At 37.7% G+C, this 21052-nt stretch overlaps 3 protein-coding genes across 4 annotated transcripts in view; 2 read left to right on the forward strand and 1 right to left on the reverse strand.

Moving 5' to 3' along the window:
• The window catches only part of LOC106087883 (inositol-pentakisphosphate 2-kinase), a 308454-nt gene extending 300181 nt beyond the window's left edge, over positions 1-8273 (reverse strand). Inside the window, exon 1 of the mRNA XM_059370373.1 lies at positions 7745-8273. The gene's annotated coding sequence lies outside the window, so the exon portion shown is untranslated. The remainder of the gene's footprint in view (positions 1-7744) is intronic.
• The window catches only part of LOC106081167 (uncharacterized), a 49191-nt gene that overhangs the window by 20385 nt on the left and 7754 nt on the right, over positions 1-21052 (forward strand). Inside the window, exon 1 of one of the 2 annotated variants that reach the window (XM_059370372.1) lies at positions 6831-7099. The exons of the other annotated variant lie outside the window; for it this stretch is intronic. The gene's annotated coding sequence lies outside the window, so the exon portion shown is untranslated. Of the gene's footprint in view, positions 1-6830; positions 7100-21052 lie in introns of those variants that run through there. 2 annotated transcript variants of the gene reach the window in all.
• On the forward strand, positions 7093-18354 carry LOC106081168 (phosphatidylinositol 4-phosphate 5-kinase type-1 alpha). The gene is made up of 2 exons (XM_013242951.2): positions 7093-7603; positions 15333-18354. Exon 2 carries the CDS (start codon positions 15363-15365, stop codon positions 17658-17660), a length of 2298 nt encoding a protein of 765 aa, XP_013098405.2. The 5' UTR covers positions 7093-7603; positions 15333-15362; the 3' UTR covers positions 17661-18354.

The raw sequence follows: 21052 nt of genomic DNA on the forward strand, positions 1-21052 counted from the left end.
TTAATCTTAGTTGTTATTGGGCCCAGAGAAAAGCATATAAATGCTTAAATAAATACCGAAAGTCAAACACAATACAGCATAAAAATGAATATATACAAGCTAAGAAAAAATTAAGAGAAGTTTGTCTATCGGCTAAGCATGCATATTATGACCGTTTGTCTATCAAAATTCAAAGGACCAACTGCACAAAGGAATGGTGGAATTTAGCAAAAAAGATTAATAACAAGGAACATAGAATTGGAAACGCTATAACACCAGAAATGTTCAGAGACTATTTCTGCGACCTTCTGAATCCTACTCAAATGTCTCAAGACATACAGTACGCGAAACCGCTAATTTTTGATGCATATCTAGATAGAGAAATCACAGTAACAGATATACAACATGTCTTAGGTAGAGTAAAACCTCATAAAGCTCCTGGTGACGACAGGATTCCATATGAGTTCTATGTGAACGCATCAGAGCAATTCCTTGTTGAAGTGGCGCGAGTTTTTACAAACTTCTATGACAACAGCATTATTGATGAGTCGCTGATAAGATCTATAATTTACCCAATTCATAAAAAAGGAAATATAAATGATCCTTGTAATTATAGAGCTATATCGTTTATGAACACAGCTGCAAAAATTCTGATGGGCATCCTGAATTATAGGCTCACGTCATGGGTTGAAGAAAACCAAATAATGGAAGAATATCAGGCAGGGTTCCGGAAAAATTACTGCACAGCGGACAATGTGTACAACATAGTTGCAATAGTAAGTTTAAAATTAGCGGAAAAGAAGAAAGTCTATGCATTTTTTGTTGACTTCCGAGCAGCTTTCGACAAGGTCTGCAGAAAATCATTGATATACAAGCTTTATCTTAACCGAGTCTCATCCAAATTTATAAATATGATAGAAGCCATTTACCAAAACACAAAATGCACAATATGGAACGGAGAAGAACTCTCACAGGATTTCGAAACAGTGTCTGGTGTTAAACAAGGCTGCCTTCTTTCGCCACTTCTCTTTGCTTTATACCTAAATGACCTGCATGAACATCTAGAAGGAGGTATTGATGTAGAAGGAAAAAACGTTCGTGTATTAATGTACGCGGACGATATTGTAATATTGTCGGGTGACATAAATTCCCTTCAAAACATGATCATCAACCTGGAAGAATACTGCAAACTATGGAATATGGAACTAAATATGTCCAAGTCAAAGATAATGGTTTTCAGAAATGGAGGGCGATTGTCAGACAGGGAAAAATGGTTCTACAAAGGACAAGAGATTGAGATTGTCTCCGAATATACATACCTTGGAGTTGTACTGACCCCAAGACTAAGCTTTAAGCGACATGTCAGTAGTCGAATTACACAAGCAAAAGCGGCGATAAATTCTACGTGGAAAAACTTCCTTCAAAAAAATAATATAAACCTTGAAATGAAATGGAAACTTTTTCAAGCAGTTTGTCGGTCAATTCAAGGATATGCAGCCCAAGTTTGGGGATTTGGATGCTTTGACGAAGTGGACAAGCTACAAAGATACTTCCTGAAGCGAATCCTGAAGTTACCAGAAAGCACCCCAAATTATGCAATAGACATTGAAACGAACGTGGAAAGCGGCCATATGTATACCTTACAATTGCATCTTAACTATATATATAGCACGATGTTTAAATACGATAGTAATCGTTTACCAAATTTTCTAACCAAATTAATATTATCAAAAAATATATTTTGGGCAAAGTCAATTAACGATCAATTGGTGGAAATGGAGGAAACTCCAATTACCAACGACACACCGGAACACACCTGGCTATCAACCTTTATGCGCCTTACTTTAAAACTGAAGAAAGCAAGTAAACTCAGTAATATTGAAAGGGCAAGAGAAAGTGACACTAGGATATACAAATATCTAGATTATACACGCTGCCTATCGTACATGAATGGCTGCTATACTCAATCGGAGATAACATGGATTTTAAAAGCTAGATGCGATTTGATTTATTTAAACGGCAGTACAAACGGAGCTACTGAAGAAAACGCACTATGCACACTCTGCAATCTCCGGGAGCTGGAAAACCTAAATCACTTCCTTGGAAACTGTCCTATTCTGAGAGAAATCAGAGATCGAGTGTTTGGAAAACCATTCCTAACGCATACCGAAATTATTGAAATACTTGATGGAAACCAAATAGATGACTGGCCAAAACTTATCTCATACCTGAAGTCTGCGACTCAATATCGTAAACTTATAATAAATGAATATCGATAATATTATGAATTATGTAATGTTACTAGCACCGGCTCACGACAACATTGTCACAGCCGTAAAATCTTTTTTCAGACTAATATTCACAAAATTTAGAAATGTAAAATAATGTAAATTGTATTAAGCTCTCGAATTTATCTGAATAAAGATACCTTACTACTACTACTACTACTATAGCCGAGCCCGAACGGCGTGCCACAGTAAGACACCTCTTTGGAGAAAAGTGTTAACCTGCCATAATACCTCACAACTCAGGGCATGTCACAGGGTTGATTTTATAACCACTCCAGTCTACTACCGTTCATGACTGAGCGAGGTTTTGAACTAGTCAGAATCCGAATCACCTAAGAACCTGAATGTAGACTCAGAGAACACAGATCTTTCTGTTTATATGTCTACAACTGTTCATGACTGAGGAGGGTTTTGAACCACCGCCGACAATTTGTTTCTGATGTTTTCGCCATCACTTGAATGTAGACCCAGAGAAGATTGAGATCTGTCTGCTTAGGAGGAAAAGAATAATTTAGTTATGCGACAAGGTCAAAAATAGGAAGTGTCACATCCAGAGACGTACTAAAAAGGCTCATAGATATGATATGATATGAAACCTTCTTTTTACAGCCGAGTCCAAATGGTAGAGAAGTTTAACAAGGCTGAATACCATAGAAATTTCCCCAGAATATAACCACCGTTGACAATTTTGTTCTGATGTTCTCGCCAGGATTCGAACCCAAGCGTACAGCGTCATTGGTGCACATGTAACCTCTGCGCTACGGTGGCCAATACTAAGAAGTAACTTTGCAAAATTTCAAGCGAATAGCTTCATTTGTAGAAACGCAATTACGATTTCGACACCAAGGCGGACAGACGAACAGAATATCGGCTAAAAACACACTCTTTGTGCTTTCAAGGGGTAACATGGGGGCCATACCGAAAGTTGGTCCTGTGTGGCCCACAATTGGCAGTGATTTGGATGATTTCAACGAAAATGGGTGAAAAGTACGACTACCCCAAGTAAAATAGGAAGGGATTAAAAACAATAGCACCAAGTTTCAGTCCAACAGCATTATTAGTGAAAACAGTTTTGTAGTACTTTATATTACCACCTCGTATTTATACTTATGGTTGGTTGATGTAGGCTCTAAAAGTCGGAACTCTCCAAATTTTTTCAAATAGTCGGGATAATCCCAACCATCTGGCAAGCTTTACTATATGCCATACTTTTATCCATGGTGAAACTATTAAAGGTGGTCTCATTTGTACAACAACCACAAATCATATGATGTAGTCAGCCACCTTGCCATCAAGCTGATCGACTTTTTGCCAATACACACAAAGAAATTTGTGTGCGTGTGTGTATACGTGTGCCTACATGAGCAGAGAATATGCGAGAAAGAAGATGACAACAAAGAGAATGCAAACAAATATCTGATATCTTAATACCGTCAAACCTGGAAGGCTGTTAACAGCTGTTCGCGTGAGACCACCTTTATAAATCCGCCTTGGCTCCACAATTGCTCTTCAACAAAAATGAAACATGTTGTTGTAGCTACATTTTCATGTAAATGTGGCGATCTTTGCCAAGCTACTATCTCAGCAAGCTTGCGCCGAACCTATCTCCGCGGGAACAGGATGGCCGTTGGTTATTTGAAGCCGTCAATAACTCGCCTAGTCATATCGAACATCATAGACACTCAGTATTTGTACCGATGCCGCCGGCCTGTCACTGAGACTCTGCGCTCGATACCGCTGATTGTCCGCGACTGTCCCTGCAGCTACTCTGCATGGAGCATTCCACTATCCGCAACCTATGGATGAGCCCGCTAGCTCGCAGCTAAGCTTCTCGTGACAGCAATGAACACCAAACAGATCGGACCTCAATGTTCCAGCCTGTGTGGTGCTCACAGCTATGCCGTGCCGGGATGAAACATGCTATTTGATGCATGTTACCTCGAAGTTCTAGTCAAAGATATTTCTTTCAGATCAATGAACCACAAAGGTAGCAATTGTCTAAAAATAAAACTATTAGGAATTTTTGTGTTTGACAAACACCTTCAAGGTGTTGAACTGTGATTCGGAATAACAATGACGACAACCACGACATGTGCATAGCCAAAAGTACCGGCTACCTTTCAAGAATAACAGATTTATTGCCACAATGTTGAATAGCAACATATTGGTTCTCTTTCAGGTTCTTATGCATAGTAGAGGGCTTTTCTAATGAAATTTGCACACGAACTCGCAAAATAATATACAAAATTGGTTTGTTGGTTTTTATTGGGGCTATAGCCAGAAGAGCAGACGCCTCAGTCGTTGCTGCTACTTCAGCAGTAACCTAAGAAATTCAATATACTTAAATTAATTAAAATTCAATACATGTGAAAAACACAGCGACAACAACAACGGCCCCGACAATGTCTTGGTTGCTTTGGTATTTTATGTTTTCCCCCCAGCAGAAATGCCTGGCATGCTTTGCAAAGAAAAAAAAATGAATACTACCATTAATGTTAGTGCTCCTTCACTAATAAGGAAAACCATCAGCAGCAACAATGGAAAAACATTTATTGGATTAGCTAGCTGGTTTGTTAAGCCGAGACGTTTTGGGCCTTTGGATAGACTGGTTATTTAACTGCATGGCTTTTGATGACTGCGTACGCTAGGCCGAGTTCAATGCTATGGCAATTGGCTAAAATCGACTTAACCACAAATAAAAGGGCCATTTACATTGACACCTCTCCGCATTGCGGTCGTTCTCTCTCGCAACCTATTGAGGCTTTGTTGGCCTATTAGTCCATGGAGTCTGGGAGTCTGAGTATACGGTTATTGTTTTTTTTTTTTTTTGTTTTGTGGTCATAGGCTAAGGGGAAAGAGGCCACAATTTAATTACGTTGTGCACTTTGGAAGCTCGTCGATTGCTAAATTGTTTGTGGCAACAAATATTACTTTTAATTAAATTATAATTTGGTAGTTGAAAAACATGAAGCCAACAACTAAATTACTCATAGAGATGTCAGTGCGTAGCTGACTTTTGGAGTGAATATGAAAATTCAAGAAAGAAACGGTGAATGTGTTTAAGAAAAAATAAAAGTTCAATTATTACTACTCGTATCACTGAAAGAATACTTGAACAATGCCTATAGTGTAAACATACCGGAATCCCTTATAACCGTATAGTTTTCTCATAGTGTGAAGCACCCCTTAAGTACTGTATTTGTGTTGCCAAAATCTAAATCTCAATTGGCATCTCTATTCAGTCATCGGGCCATGCAAAACGCACAAAACATCACCTCAAGCAACGAGAATCTATATATTCTATATTTATATTTAATTATGGATTTATACTGGCCACTAATGGCAGAAATTGTACTACAAAAAATGAATAAAATTTACACCAGGAAGTGCTTTAAAACTGCTGTCTATGTGTAGAAGGGGTTTTCACACAATTTTGTAATTGTATCAATTTAACAATCATTAGTTTTTTTTTATTTTCAATATATTGCTACTGCTCTTATAAAACAGTGGCGTTGATGCTGTGGCCACCTTTCGCTGTTGTGTTATTCAACTTTATTTATATGTAAATTGTATTGTTCCTCTACCGTTTTTCGTTGGAGATAGTCTAAAACAACAACAAAAAAGCTATGATTATGTTACAAATACAAACTAATGTGGAAAAGTTTATTTTTGTTTTCCCATTGAATTTGTGATCTGTGAAGTTTATTTTGAGGGATTTTTAGGCATTTTAATGAGTTCCAAATATTTTTAGAGACTATGGATATGCGTGTGATAGTTAAAATCTTTCCTGTCGATATGTTATTATGTCACTTGTACGTTAGCGAAGAATTTGGAGGTTAACAAATGCGGCAAATTGTCCAGATAATGACCTATTGTCATTTAATGATCAATTGACCCATATGTTTTGATTATCTCTGAGATGGCAACTTAACTGTCATTTGCCATCAAACGTTAGATTTTTGAGGCTGGTAACATATAAACCGTAAACATATACAACAGAAAAAAATAACACTGCAATATTTGTGTTAAAGTTTTGAAACTAATCCCAAAGCAGAACAGAAAGTGCGTTAATTTTTTTTTAAATAAAATTAAATTAATTTATATTTTTTAAATACAAATACATTGATGAACTTTCGGTTTACAAATTCTTTGAAATAATATTTGAAGAATATATCATCTAACATCTTACTAAATCCATGCCGAAACCTAATAGTAAAATGACAAATCATAACAACCTCAATTTCCGATTTAAATAAAATTAAGTGACAACTGATTCCAAACAAACCGCTTTGCCTCATGTATGATCATAACGGACTATAACGCATTGCACACATACGGCAACATGCCATTTCATTTCAATGTTAATTTCAATCTGGTAACTTCGCTTTTTAGCTTGCTGGCAGAGACAAAGAAGACAGCATTGATAATAATTTACATTGTGTATATGCTGCCCATGCATGTGTATTAGAATAGGACAGCTATATTACGTTAATAAAATTACTCTCTCTCTCTCCTCTCAAAACCATGCATACACACACACACTCGAATTGTGAATGCCGTCTCGGCAAGCTGGTTATCAAAGAGCGCCTGTCATTTTATAACGAAATTTTCATCGACGCAAACAACTCGAAACACAGCTGTCCACTGTCCGCGTTTTGGTTTTTGTAGTAATTAAATTGTTAACAAAATTCCAAAATCCAACAGAAAATAAAACAATATTACTAAATGTGAATGTGATATACGCTGTAAATAAATGCAAAATTCATATATTTGGCCAAATATTGAAGAGAAAATATATCTGTGAAGCAACAACGCCCCTTCTATAGAAAAAAGTGATCATCTAACGAAAATAAAAAAAAACACCCTATATATATAGAAAATACAAAGAGTTATTGTTGTTTTTAACACTTCTCGTGCAAGAATTCGCTTTTTTTATGATTTCATATAGAAAATATTTGAAAAGAGAAGAAGCATCGCTGAAATTATTTTTTTTCTTGTTGCTGTCGATTTGTTGTTACTCTGCTGCTCAATTGACTGAGTGAGACACATTTGTGTGTGAGAGAGAGTGTTTGTGAACTGTTTGTTGTTGGCTGAGGGGCGCTGTTGTAATATATATAAGAAAGAAACACACTGAAAAGACTGGCTGGAACTTGTTGCTTCATTCAGTATTTTTATGTGAGACTAAAAACGTTTTTTTTCGCGTTCAACGCACCACACAAACTCTGGTCGCTGGCCGGATTTGACCTTACATATTTCAACGAAAATACTTTGCCAAAAAGAGAAGTGAGCAGTAACAAAATCTACGTTCGTTCTAATACAGAAAAATTAAATCCAAAGTAAGCATTTTTGTTGAGTGAGTAAAGGATCGTGGATTTTAACAAAAAAAAAAAATAGGAATACAAAAACAAGAGAAAATAGTTGCTGCAACCCCTAAAACCAAACCCCCTTGAAACACTAGGCCATAATTTACTACCTACCTTTGGTGAAAACTTGAAATAGATGTGGAAAAAATTTCACTTTTATTGCACTGTGTGTGTTTTTGCTTGAACTAATCCAAAAATGCTTTCCAAATTGCGGCTTTTGGTGTGTATCGTTCGCGTTTATCTGTGTGTGATATGGCTGTGTGTTTTTTGTCAAATCCATTAAAATAAAAACACAGCCATTGAATTGTGGAGGTCTGCCGACGCAGTACTCTTTGTTGTTGCTTTCTCTGCGTCGACGTTGGCGTCTCAAGCGCCGTTTAGCAAAAACAAAAGCAGAGTTGTATTTCTGCCCTTGGTTAGTATTTCGCTGATTACAAGGTGTTGCCATATGAGAGTTTTTGGATTTTTTTCTGCTTCATATGTCATCATCGCACACAACAATGCCATAGTGCAAATACAACAAAGTTATGTTTTTGGAATAATTATATAATTCAGCTGTACGCTTATTTATTGCTACAGATAAGTACAATTAAAGCCTTGTCATTAAATTTTAGCAAACGTCTATTAAGATAACATTCAGTCATATCTTGAATATTTTTGGTTTTTGCTACGTCAGATATTTCAAGAATTATTGATGATAAGAAACAAAAAACCAAAAATCATTAGGAGTTTGTTTAGTTTTGAAAATGTTTATCGTACACATTCTTTATTGTCTATACTAGTATGAATTTGTTCGGTGGTTGGCCAATTATAAACACTTTAAGCTTTTAATTGTTAATAATTGCCCGAGTAATCTACTTTTTTTTAATATTTTGTACTCATTTGACTTTTTCTACATCCTACTAGTCTCTCAAACTGTTGATGATGAACTCACCATGCCGCTTTTGCTATTGCCATTGCTATTGAGTTCGTTAAGGCCATTCGCCATACGTTTATCTATTTTGCTTTTTACATATTTCACTTCCTTTTGTTTATAATATGAACAAAGTTTCTTGTTTTTATGACTTGCTTCCTTCAAAATATTTATTATTTATTTTTATGCCCCAATATTGTTTGGAAATGATGAGACATGGATCTTTTTGCTATTTTATCTATAGACAATGTCTTGTGTTTATATGTTCTTTTGGATTCTTTTGTTTTGGAAAATCTTTCATTTCGTCATATTTGGTTTTTCCATGAACTCACGTTTTTTTTAATTGCTTGAATGATGAAAACATTTGTTGTTTACATCACGAATTGTTTGTATACCCCAATGAATGTTTACAACAAGAGGGCAACGTGAGAGTACCTGTGAACATTGATCTATGGGAAAAATAAATGATTTGATGTAGAGGTTAATCACTTTTAAAAAATGCCAAAAATATTGATAGCATTTTTCAGGCTAGCAGGCGATTCGAAGGCTATTTCATTCAATTGGTATTTGTAGAATCGCTGTGTAAAAGTCTAGCTGATCTCCAGAAATATGTTCAATTTCAGGAGCTCAGCTCTTAATTGTATAAAACGTTTAAAAGGCATTACATTAGTCTAAGGCAGCATTGTAAGGGCACCGGCAGCCAAATTGACTGAAACAAAATGTTTTCTGCGGTGTTTATCCCCTCCTAATGCTGGCAACATTTATGAGGTACTAGGCCATCTAAAAACGTTTCCCCAAAGGGGTGTCGCAGTACGGCACTAAAAAGTCGCAGTACGGCTATAAAAAGTTTTTACTGATATGTGAGAAGTTTGCCCCTGTTCCTTGATGAATTGTTCATAGGCAAATTTGCATTTGTTGCTTTGATTAACATTCTGTTGAGCACATTTTAAATCGTTGGCTTAACTTATGTTGGCAGCAGCCACAGAGCAAGATCAAAATGATAATTAAGTATTACCATACTTTCACAAACGCAACCAAGGAATAGCGGCAAATGTTTCTGAATCTCCTTTAGAGACGTAGACGGACCACATATGTTAAAGTATGTGGGTTTCCCACCCTTTTACTATGCGCAAAAATAGCATGCAAAATGTTCGTCTCCTAATTTTCGATATAAATATGTGCAAACTCCGTGTATGAATAACATTAGAATAGAGGAGCAACCTTATCGATAAGCTCCTCATTGTATGCCCCAATCCATGGCTAACCGATATTGGAATTCTTCCGCGAAATTGTGCCTCAAAACTGTGGTAGTCAAAGGGGGCACTCCATTACAATGATTCATAGAGAAAATAGTCAACAGGAAAGTTTGACTTGTTTTAGGATCTACAAATTGAATTGCAGTGCAAGCAACGTCTTTTTCTGCCTAAATATCTGTTTATATCCAGTTTCAGTTCCTGAGATGCTGCCCAATTGTCTTTGTAAAACTTCTTCTCCATAGCTCTCATACCTAGCTCCCCGGTATTCTCTACATTATGTATTCATGCAGCCAGTGGAAAGTAAATTCCCCGCATTCTTGACCCTTGAATGTATCATTAGATTCCAAGTTTCGCAGGGAAAATATTTTTATTCAGCAAAAGTGCACGCACTTTGTAATTCCATAAAACCATTTTAAGCCTGAACAGCCTGAATATGCCGTAGGTCAAATAGTAAGAAGTATCTTTAAAGTAATTAGGCCGTTATTTCTTTGTGCAAAAAGAATTGCATTTGCAATTACTGTTGCCATGTGGCGAACAACTTTGCAATGGAAGGAAAACGATATGAATCTACTCAGAAAGAATTTTTTGTGCCTATATTATTGTTTGCAATTTTCGAAAAATATTAGCCATATTTAATATAAACGTATGCTCCGATCAGCTGATTTTAATTCATGTGCCAACAGATAGAATGCGTGTATATAAATGGTGTTGCCAGTATTTTAAATTTCTCCACAAATTCTCCCCAATTGGGGAATTTTTCTTTGGGTAGGTTAGGTTGAAAAGAGGTTGCGGCTCAAAGTCTCATGTGTCCTGTTATGATACCGAATGCTTTACGGACCTCCTGCTTGCTTTCTTTCAGCAATAGCCTCGTCTTTTCACAATCCAGATAACCCCATAAAATTGTAATCGTCCTGCCGACCCTTTCGCTTTTCCACAGTTTTACATGCTTATGGGCAAAATTGCAATTTGCAATTTTGTTGCTAGATTTTTCCATAAAGAGGAACAACATTTTTGCCTTGGGGTCATTTGGTGGTAATATGAATCAAATATTGGGAATAAAAATTTTAGGTTATCACTTTTTATTTTACTTAATTATTTTGATTCTACACCACTACTGTGGTACAGGGTATTACAACTTTGAGCATTTGTTTGTAACACCCAAAAGGAAGTGATTGATAAGTATACCGATCGACTCAGAATCACTTTCTGATTTGATTTAGTTATGTCCGTCTGTCCATGTTAATTTGTGTACAAACTACAGGTCGCAATTTTCATGTTTTTTGGCCTAGAGACAAAGCCTATTGAAATTGGAAATATCGATTAAGATTTGGACATAGTTAGACATAGATTTGCAGTAATACGGCAATAAATGGTAATTTGTTAACCGATTCTCTCCAAATTCGGCAGGAAGGATTTTCTTATGACTCTCGATATAAGGGATATATTTTATTAAAACCGGTTCAGATTTAGATACAGCTCTCTTATATATGTTCGTCCGATTTGCAGTAATACAGCCATAAAATGGTAATTTCTTGACCGGTTCTCTTGAAATTTGGTAGGAAGGATTTTCTCTTGGCTCCCAATATTACTGGTGTATTTCAAAAAAATCGGTTCAACTTGAAATATAGCTCCCATATATATGCCGTCCGATTTGCAGTAATACAGCAATAAAATGGTCATTTGTAAACCGATTCTCTCGAAATTTGGCAGGAAGGATTTCCCTATTACTCTCGATATAACTTAGAAATCGGTTCAGATTTGGATATAGCTCCCATATATATGTTCTTCCGATTTGCAGTAATACAGCAATAAAATGGTCATTTGTTAGACCATTTTATTGCCAGAACCACTGCAAGCGCATTTATTGTCAAATCTTCCCAAATTTTCCCAATTTTGTACAACGCTTTCCTCGACAACTTCCACATTACCCATTAAGTTTGGTCGAAATCGGTTCATCATATATTTTCGTCAGATTTTGGGTAATTTGTTGTCATTTGTCAACTGTAGTTATTCCATTTGCAACATATTTGCTTTGCTCGAAATTTGATGCGGATTGTTTAATAACTCATCTGAAAACATCCGACGAGGTCAATCAAAATTGCTTCAGAATTGGATATAGCTCCTACTTGGTATTTATATGGTAGGTGAAGGGTATTATGAAGTCGGCACCGCCCGACTTTTTCCTTTCCTTACATATACAGTGCAACAATATCAAACTTGGAGATGAGTAAACCGATGTAAACCATTTATGAATGGCTTTCAATTTCAATTTTTCGACTTTTTTTGCACTAACACCCTCTTGAGGAACAGTGGCAAGACTATCTTTATTGTACCATACAAAGCATTTTTTTTTGGGAACTTGATATGTCAAAATTTGTAAACAGCGCGAAGAAAATTCGGTTCGCCCTGACATTTAAAATTTTCGGCAAATTTGCTTCGACCAATCAGAGTAACAAGAAAGAAGTTTTGTTCATTTTTGAGTGTCAAGCAAGAAAATGCATAATTAAAAATGTTTAAAATTCCAATTAGCTCCGGAGGCTTTACCCACAAAACTGGTTGGAACATTAAGGTCTGATGTTAAAACCGGGCGCGTCCACAGGTTACGGATAGTGGAATGCTCCACACGGAGTTACTGCAACGGCAGTGGCGGACAATCAGCGGTATCGAGCGGAGAGTCTCAGTGAGAGACCGGGCGTCACTGACTGTTGCACAAATACTGAGTGCCTATGATGCTCGAAATGACAAGCCGAGTTATTGGCGCCTTTAAATAACCAATGGCCACCCTGTTCCAGCTCACCACAAGTAGGGGTTATGTACCCCTCTTTGACTCTTGGATATCTGTCGGATTTTCAGGTCATTTGAAAAAGACACTTAAAGTTTATTGGCTAAGAGGATGACGTTTTCATCACGGTGTGCGGCCGTTCAGAGTATGCATATATTGTAGTATGCTACCAAAAGACTAGGTAATTTGATATGTTCAGGGGGCCTCTTCTAGATGTGATGGAGCTGCCGCTCTCACTACTGAATGCCCAGAAAAACGATTCGCTGACCCATTACGATCATCTTTGTCTCTATCAACGGAATAGGTGTTGACCAATCGGAAGTTCTTGATGTTCTGAGCATGAAAATACAAAGTGATGTCCGTTGGGCTAAACATGTATTTGAAGTATCGAAAGAAGCATTCAAGTGTTTAGGCTTCCTTAAACGGTGTAAGAATAACTTCACTCCGTCTTATCTTCTTAACATCTACACCACTTTTATAAGGCCAATAATGAAGTACAACTAACATGTATGGGCTGGAGCTTCAAAATCATCCCTGGAGCTACTAGACCGTGTACAGAGGAGAGCTATGGCTTTGATTGGGGACAGTGATGTATCCAACTCTATTGCCTCCCTTGATCATTGTCACAATGTGGTTTGTTTAGCGCTGTTCTATCGGTACTTTCGTCATCTAATTCCTGATGTAAGGACGTATGTCAGGGATACTAGACATTCCAGTAACTCAAACCCGTTTGTAATTGATTGGTCAGCGGACCGCACAAAGCATTGTAGAGGGAATTCTTATATCGCCCGTACCGTTCGTATGTGGAATCGATTTTCGGCTAATGGTTTCCCACCCACTTTGACATCCAAATGTCAATAAGCACTACATCCTTTCCCCCCCTTTCCAATTGCTAATTTCCTTTCGCCAACGCAATGCACTACATTAATAGGGGACAACCCCTGTGTGTTGGCTGATGGTAATGGAGTGAGGTGAAACACAGAACACACCTGAATTATAAAAACAAGTTTTGTTGTAGCCACATTTCTGTATGTGGAGGTAGCGATCGTCGCCAAACTCCAAAGTGAGCAACCCCGTTACGGTCCAGGGTCTACTTCATAATTATAAAATGAACGATGCCCTCTTAAATCACAATGATTCCTATAACCAATGCAAGTATTTTGTAAACAAATAATATCGCCATTTATGTAGGTGACACTTACAAATTGCCTCGAATCTTTCAATTAACACTTTTGTCAGCTTCTTGTTACAATTTTTTCACCTTGCGAACTTTAGCCTCTTTCGTCAGGTACATATAATTCCCAATACTTTAAGATCAAACTCTTACCAACAACTCATGATTTATTTTGGTTTTCGCTCGCAATAATAACGAGATTGTTTTGCCGCTCTTCGTAAGAAACTTGTTTTATCAGCAAATTTTAAATAAATTTTATGATAAATGTTTTTCCATTACCTAAAGCAAATGGCATTTCTTATATGAGAATTTGCCAATTCCATGGCCTTTGATTTTTTATCCAAACATGTTGGTTTTTGTTAAACTCTACTCCCCGGTATTGTGTGTAGTAGTTTTCCTTTAAACCTTGTCATCTTCAAGTGGTTCCTCTCAATTATATCTAATAATATAATTAGCAAATGTTTTCCAAAAACATATACGACGGCCTTATCAGCCGGCGGGCACTATGTATACATACCACATATGCGTTTCGCCACAAAAGTCACAAAAGCAAACAAACCATTTGTTTTGGTCTTCTTTCTGGTGCTGTGTGTGTGTATGTGTGTGTGGCTAATGTCATCATCCAAATGATTTGTTTCTCTTCCAAATGCGATTTTCTCTCAACTTGTGTAGCCACACCATTGTCGTTGGTTTTGTCAGTTGTTTATAGTGCGGGGTTTTTTGTTTGTTTTTTAAATCACACCCGCTCGCATAGGCCAAGAGAATAATGGGCAAGAGTTGGGTGTTGATGTTGGTGTGACTCACTCATGCATCATTTAACCCAACTGATATGTATATACAATAAAGAATAAAAAAAAAAAAACATATACTACGAGCGACGAGCATGTACTTGAGGAAAGCCATTTTAGCCATATCGACACAGATTCAATACCAAACGCTCCACTCCTTCCAGTTTATTATTGTTTTAACTTTTTTTTGCGAAACACACACTCATAGCGGCGCAATCGTTTTTATACGACTTTGTAATTTTATTTAAATCAGGCGTGTATGTATGTGTACTACTTAAAACAACAACAAAAGTAACAACAACTAAAGTCAACTCAATCACCCAACAATATACAAAAGCTCGTTTCAGCATGAGTAATTTGTCACATTTAAGGAGATGGGTTTGTTTTTGTGGGGGGAAGCACCAACTGGCATTTCCCCCTCTATCCAAAGCGTTGGGTTGGGCCGGCCTCCCACTCCGTTTATTTATAAAAATTTTGAATTGGGAATGCATTTCTTCTTTGTTGACTACTGAAATTCGATTGCAACATGATTCGACGATGTGCGCTTTCATGTTCTAAATGACTGACGGAAATGGTTCCGCCAAATCGCCGCTATGTTAACGGCCAGCAACTTTATTTTGTGTCTCTTGTTTTTGTATTTCCTTCTCACATAAATTGTTCTTCTTTTTTGTTGAAATCGCCGCTCCGCCGCCACCACATCACAAACAACACCCCATAATGGCATTGGTTGTTGTAACAGTAAAATATCAAAGTTTTGAAAATCAATGAAATGAAATTTCCTATTTGCAGTTGTATTTTATACCCATTTGTGTGGGGGCCATGGAGAATGGCAATGGCAATTATGGTATTGTGTATTCCGTTGAATTGGAACCCATAAAACAGCAACAACAACAACAACAGCAGCCCATCGAAGATGCCTCCAATAATAATCAGCAAGGGGATGGTGTTAGGCCTGCATCACCAAGTGCAAGTGCAACGGCAACTGCTGCAGCGGATCAGCAGTCCCCCACTACACCAACGACCATAACATCGAATAAAACTACAACTGCCACTATAACGATAATCAAGCCTTCGCCTTCTGATAACGAGGATAATGCGCCTCGTACACCTTCTCCCACGCAGTCACAGACTCATTTGCAACCACGACCATCAACTTCCCGTCAATTGTTTAGAGATGCCGCAATTGCCCATGGAGGTCAAGAGAGCACTGCGCTGCTGATGCATGAAATTAGCCAACAGCAGAAATTCAAGAGCGCTGCCTCCACCCTGGACAAGAGTATATCCCGCAATCCGTCCACAGTGGCCAAGCATGAGAAGAAAATTGGCCATCGGCGTGTCGATGAGGAAGGTGAAGTTACTTACAAGAAGATTCAAAGTAAGCAAATTATGGGCTCCATCCAGCTGGGCATACAGCATACCGTGGGCAGTTTGGCTTCCAAACCCAAAAGGGACTTGCTAATGAATGACTTCTTTGAAATGGAAACGATATCCTTTCCTCCGGACGGCTCTTCGATTACACCAGCCCATCATTACAGCGAGTTTCGCTTTAAAGTATTTGCCCCCATAGCTTTTCGCTATTTCCGGAACCTTTTTGGCATTGCCCCCGATGACTTTCTCATGTCCATGTGTGCGGCTCCTTTGCGCCAGCTTTCCAATCCCGGGGCTTCGGGTTCGATATTTTATCTAACCGACGATGATGAATTCATTATCAAGACTGTGCAAAAGAAGGAGTGTGAATTCTTGCAGAAACTGCTACCCGGTTACTACATGAACTTATCTCAAAATCCGCGTACTCTGCTGCCTAAATTCTTTGGTCTTTATTGTTTCCACTACAATACGAAGAATGTTCGCCTTGTGGCCATGAACAATTTGCTGCCCTCCGATATTAAAATGCATGCCAAGTACGACTTGAAAGGTTCCACATTCCGTCGAAAAGCCTCGAAGGCCGAAAGGCAAAAAGAGAGTCCCACCTACAAAGACTTGGACTTTATGGAACATCATCCTAATGGCATATTCTTGGAGACGGACAAGTACAATGCCCTGATTAAGACCATTCAAAGAGATTGCATGGTTTTGGAGAGCTTTCAAATTATGGACTACTCCCTTTTGGTGGGTATTCACAACCTGGACTTGGCTGCCAAGGAAAAAAGGGAAGAGCGCATACGGAATGCCAGGGCCAAGCTACAAAGACACGATGAGATACGTGAGGCCAATGATAACGAGGCTGAGGGGGGTGCTGCAGCTGCGGCTGGTTCCGCTTTGAATCGTTCACGCAGCATGAATCGTCAACGTTTAGTGGCTCTCTCTACCGCCATGGAATCCATAACGGCGGATGATACGCCTTTTGAAGAGGATGAAGATGTTCCTGCAGGTGGCATACCGGCCAGATCCGAGGACGATGAGCGTTTGATTCTGTACATAGGCATAATCGATATCTTGCAGTCATATCGTTTGGAAAAGAAACTCGAACACACCTTTAAGGCCATCATCTATAATGGGGACACAGTTTCAGTGTGTCGGCCTTCCTTCTATGCCCAGCGTTTCCAGAATTTTATGGGCAAAACGGTATTCAAGAAAACACCAACATTTCCCTTGAGACAGTCAAAGAGAAAAACTTCCACCGCTACGCTGAGAACACCGCAAAGAACTCCTTCTCAAAGCACATCATCGGCGCTACGGCATCCGCACTTTGGGGCTGAATCTTCAACACCGCCACCGGCTTTTGATGAAATCTCCGAAGAGGACATAACAGCAGCTTCTAGTTCCCGAAGCTCAGCCATACAGTTAAGGCACATGGCACCGCCACAGTCCTTTAGATCCTCACATCGTAGCCTTGTGGCCAGCACGATCGACGATAATAGCGATGATGATGTGACCTCGGTCAGCGGTAGCAATCGATCCTCATTGCCCCACGAAAGGCCGCAGTATCTATCCAAGACCAGTGTACAAGTAACCTCAATTGGATGTGTAGAGAATCATCAGAGACCCGATCATCAGCAATCCGACGAAGGCATCGAACAGGATGTTGAGGGCAGAAGGGTGACAAGTGCTGTCATACAAACAACACAAGAGAAGAAATACACCTCAACATTGATTGTCAATGATGTGGTTAGATGATATGGCCACTAAGATGTCCAAGAAGGTACAGATAAGCCTAGTTACCTTCACTGTTTTCTTTTCTTAATACTTAGGGGAGGATTGTAGCGATGAGAAAATCAAATTGCAAGTTCATACCTATTACCCAGGCAACTGCTGCTCTAGTTGCAATGAATTCTTCTTAAGTCTTGGTAGAAACGAAAGAGAAGTGCTCTTAATAAAGATATAACCCTTTGGAATAACAAAACGGAGAAAAACAACAATCAACAATAGTTAAACAAGAACTTTATAGCTTTAGTACTGTAAAACTATTTAATATACGATAATGCTACTATTATATACGCAACAACAACTTATACTAATGTTACTACCATCTGCACTACTATGATAATAACAACTGCTATATATGATGTAAACTAACTTTACAAGGACGTATAATTTTAATATATACATGCGTATATATATATATTTTTTTTGTTTCTTGAATACTTTCTTTTGTCTGCTTCCCTTCCCTTCTACCCCCTTTTTATTTTATTTCTTTTTTTTTTGTATTATTTATTTTATGTATATTTTGTATGTAACTATGAATATGAGGATGAGATATATGGCGATGATGATTTGTACATTTCTCTGTATTATGAATTTACATTCAGTTTCAATTTAAAGCAAAACAAAATGTTCTGATTTGTTGGAAATTAAACTGGCTTTATTTTAACCATCGTTTCGTTTCGTTTTTTTTTCTCCTCCTCCTCTACAGATTAGAAAAAACAGCCTCAGTATTTTTCATTGTTTTAATAGAAAAAAGCATTTCTCCCAACAATTTAAGCCACATGGTAACAACAGGAATTCATTGTTCCCCAGTTGTTGTTTTGGCACAAAATAAAAACTACTACTGTTGTTGCTTTAGGAAAAATCTATGTAGACGCTTGCTTAGCTAAATCTATAAAAAAAATTTTATCAAATTTAGAAAATGTGGTGATGACTTTCAGTTCAGTTTTAAAGTATTTTTAAGTAGTAAGTGGTGTTTTTACATTTGAAAATTTTGTCTTTAACGTATGGGCACATAGGCTTTTTAGGCGAACCAAATGTTTCTGAAAAAGAAAAACTAATCAAATTACGTACTGTATTAAATACTAATAGCTATATCTATATATACATATGAAAATACTATATGCTTTTTTAGTACCAACAATATATAATAAAAAATTTTAAAAGTTACAGAACAAGTTTTGTTTTATTATAGGTCTGTTCGCGTACTTTTCCAGCAAAAATTTGCAGGAGAGAAAGCCCCATTTTTCGCAAACGACTTACGGTGAAAATTTGCAATAAAACAGCTGATTTTTGTTTTGGTTGTTTTTTTGTTGCTAGCTTGGAAAACAATTGATAAAAAAAGCTGGCGATACTTTTGAGGTGTTTTCCTTAGATAAACATCAATTTATTGACCCGAAAGTGAAAAGGCTAGAAGGGTAGTCATTCGTATATCAGTTATATCCGTGGCGCTGGACAGCCATCACAAATTACCGTGAAATCCCATGGCAGCCGGTTGTACATACCGCATTGGCCCGATGGAGTCTTTCAGTGTACAACACACTGCTACAACAACCGTGCACGCAGCTACGAATGTCATCCGTGGCGCAAAGTCGCTCAAAGCGCTGGTTCCAGACAGAATATCTACTTTGATGGTGCAGAATCTGGATCTGCCTGGAGTTACCTTACCTTACCTTACAACAGTCCTCAGCCTATCTGAACACTATGGAACCCGATGTTGGAAGATGGGCAGTCTCATCCCGCTACTGAAACCTGAAAAGGACACGAGCAAGGGGGAGTCGTACAGATCGATCTCCCTTCTCTTATCAGTAGCCAAGACGCATGAGCGACTACTCCTCCTGCTCCTCTCGTTGGACAATTCGAAGGCTGCATAGGACTACAACTGCTTTACATACCATCACCGTATACAAAAGTACACTTGTTGTGCTGACAAAGATACCTTGGACTAACCATCTAATGCTTTTGGATATTATGGCTAGATAAATTGCTACGACCACTGATGTTAGGCTAAGGGAGTTTTCTATTTGGTCATGTGGCGGCTACCGACACTTTGCTATCATTGAAGATATTTGTATCCGTTCACAATTAGCAGACTAATTTGCACTAATTTTTTCTAATCCTTTGCGACACTTGTTTAACTGTACAGCTAGACCCACTCAATCCCAGGACAGCATCTTCCCTCTTTCACAAATTCAGAGGAAAAGTGTTGGTTTCATCGTAGCTCTCCGATGATGATGATTCCATCAAAACACTTAAGAAACCGATAATTGCTCTTTTCTTGGTGTCTGGAAGGATACAATCTTTTAATTTGTCAAGATTTTTTCGAATAATTCCGCAAATTTTGCACTTAACGTAGAACTTGACTTGAGGTAAAATAAAAACTTCATTTGTCGAGTTCTCTGCCTGAACATAAAAATGAAACATATTTAATAATTACCAATAACCAATATTTTGTTTTTTACATACCTCTGCCTTTTTGATCCATTTTTGCGTTAGCTTTTGTATTTTCATGTAATGACGGCTTTTCATAAAACAGCTGAACTTTACAAAAAATCTGTTCAAAGTTGCACATTTCTGCTGGCAAAAAAAAGTTCCAGTAGAAATTTGCAGGTTATCTAAACGCTAACTGTCAAAATTTGCTCTCTCTCTCGCTCTCTTCTGCTGGCAAATAAAGTACGCGAACGACTTCCAGTAAAAATTTGTGCAAATTTGCACAAATTTTTGAGTTCTCGAACACAGCTTATATTGAGCTTTGTTTCTCTTCGCTTACCGTTACAATCTAATGGTCTGTTGAAATTGAGATCATCTATGGGTGTTATCGATAAAAAACATTTTGATGAGAGAGAATGAAATTTCCGTTATGCCAGATGTTTAGAAGCAAAACAGAAATCTCTAAAGATGATACGATACTACTGTATATTTGCATTTTATTGAAGTGAAAATGCTACAAAATCTAATAACTTTTACAAATTAGTTCTGCATTTGTCTCTTTTTAAATTGTTTTATGTTCCATTATATATTAATTACAAAGGGGTGGATTTTGGTAGAAATTACAAAAACATACATGAATTTCAGTACGACCCACACACTCAATTTGTGCGTACAAATGCTCGTAGGCAGCTAATAAATAGTTTGGTGCCATATTATTTTTGTATGTGAATGGCAACATTTTGGCCAAAAAACCCCAAAAAAATCAAATGTGGCAACCTTGTCAATCCACCGAAAGAACGATTTTCGGAAATTTTTCTGTAAAAAAGAACGTAGTAACAGCCTTTAAACGTCACGCCTAATTTGTAGCAATATTTTTAAATATTTCGCAGTAATTGCATTAAATTTCCGTAAAACCATTTCATTGACATTATAAT

This window comes from Stomoxys calcitrans, chromosome 5 (genome assembly GCF_963082655.1).
Source record: "Stomoxys calcitrans chromosome 5, idStoCalc2.1, whole genome shotgun sequence".
NCBI lineage: Eukaryota > Metazoa > Arthropoda > Insecta > Diptera > Muscidae > Stomoxys > Stomoxys calcitrans.

What these genes read in the sequence shown, in the direction of transcription:
- LOC106081168 (XM_013242951.2), top strand. Translation starts at nt 15,363, where the DNA reads ATGGAGAATGGCAATGGCAATTATGGTATTGTGTATTCCGTTGAATTG.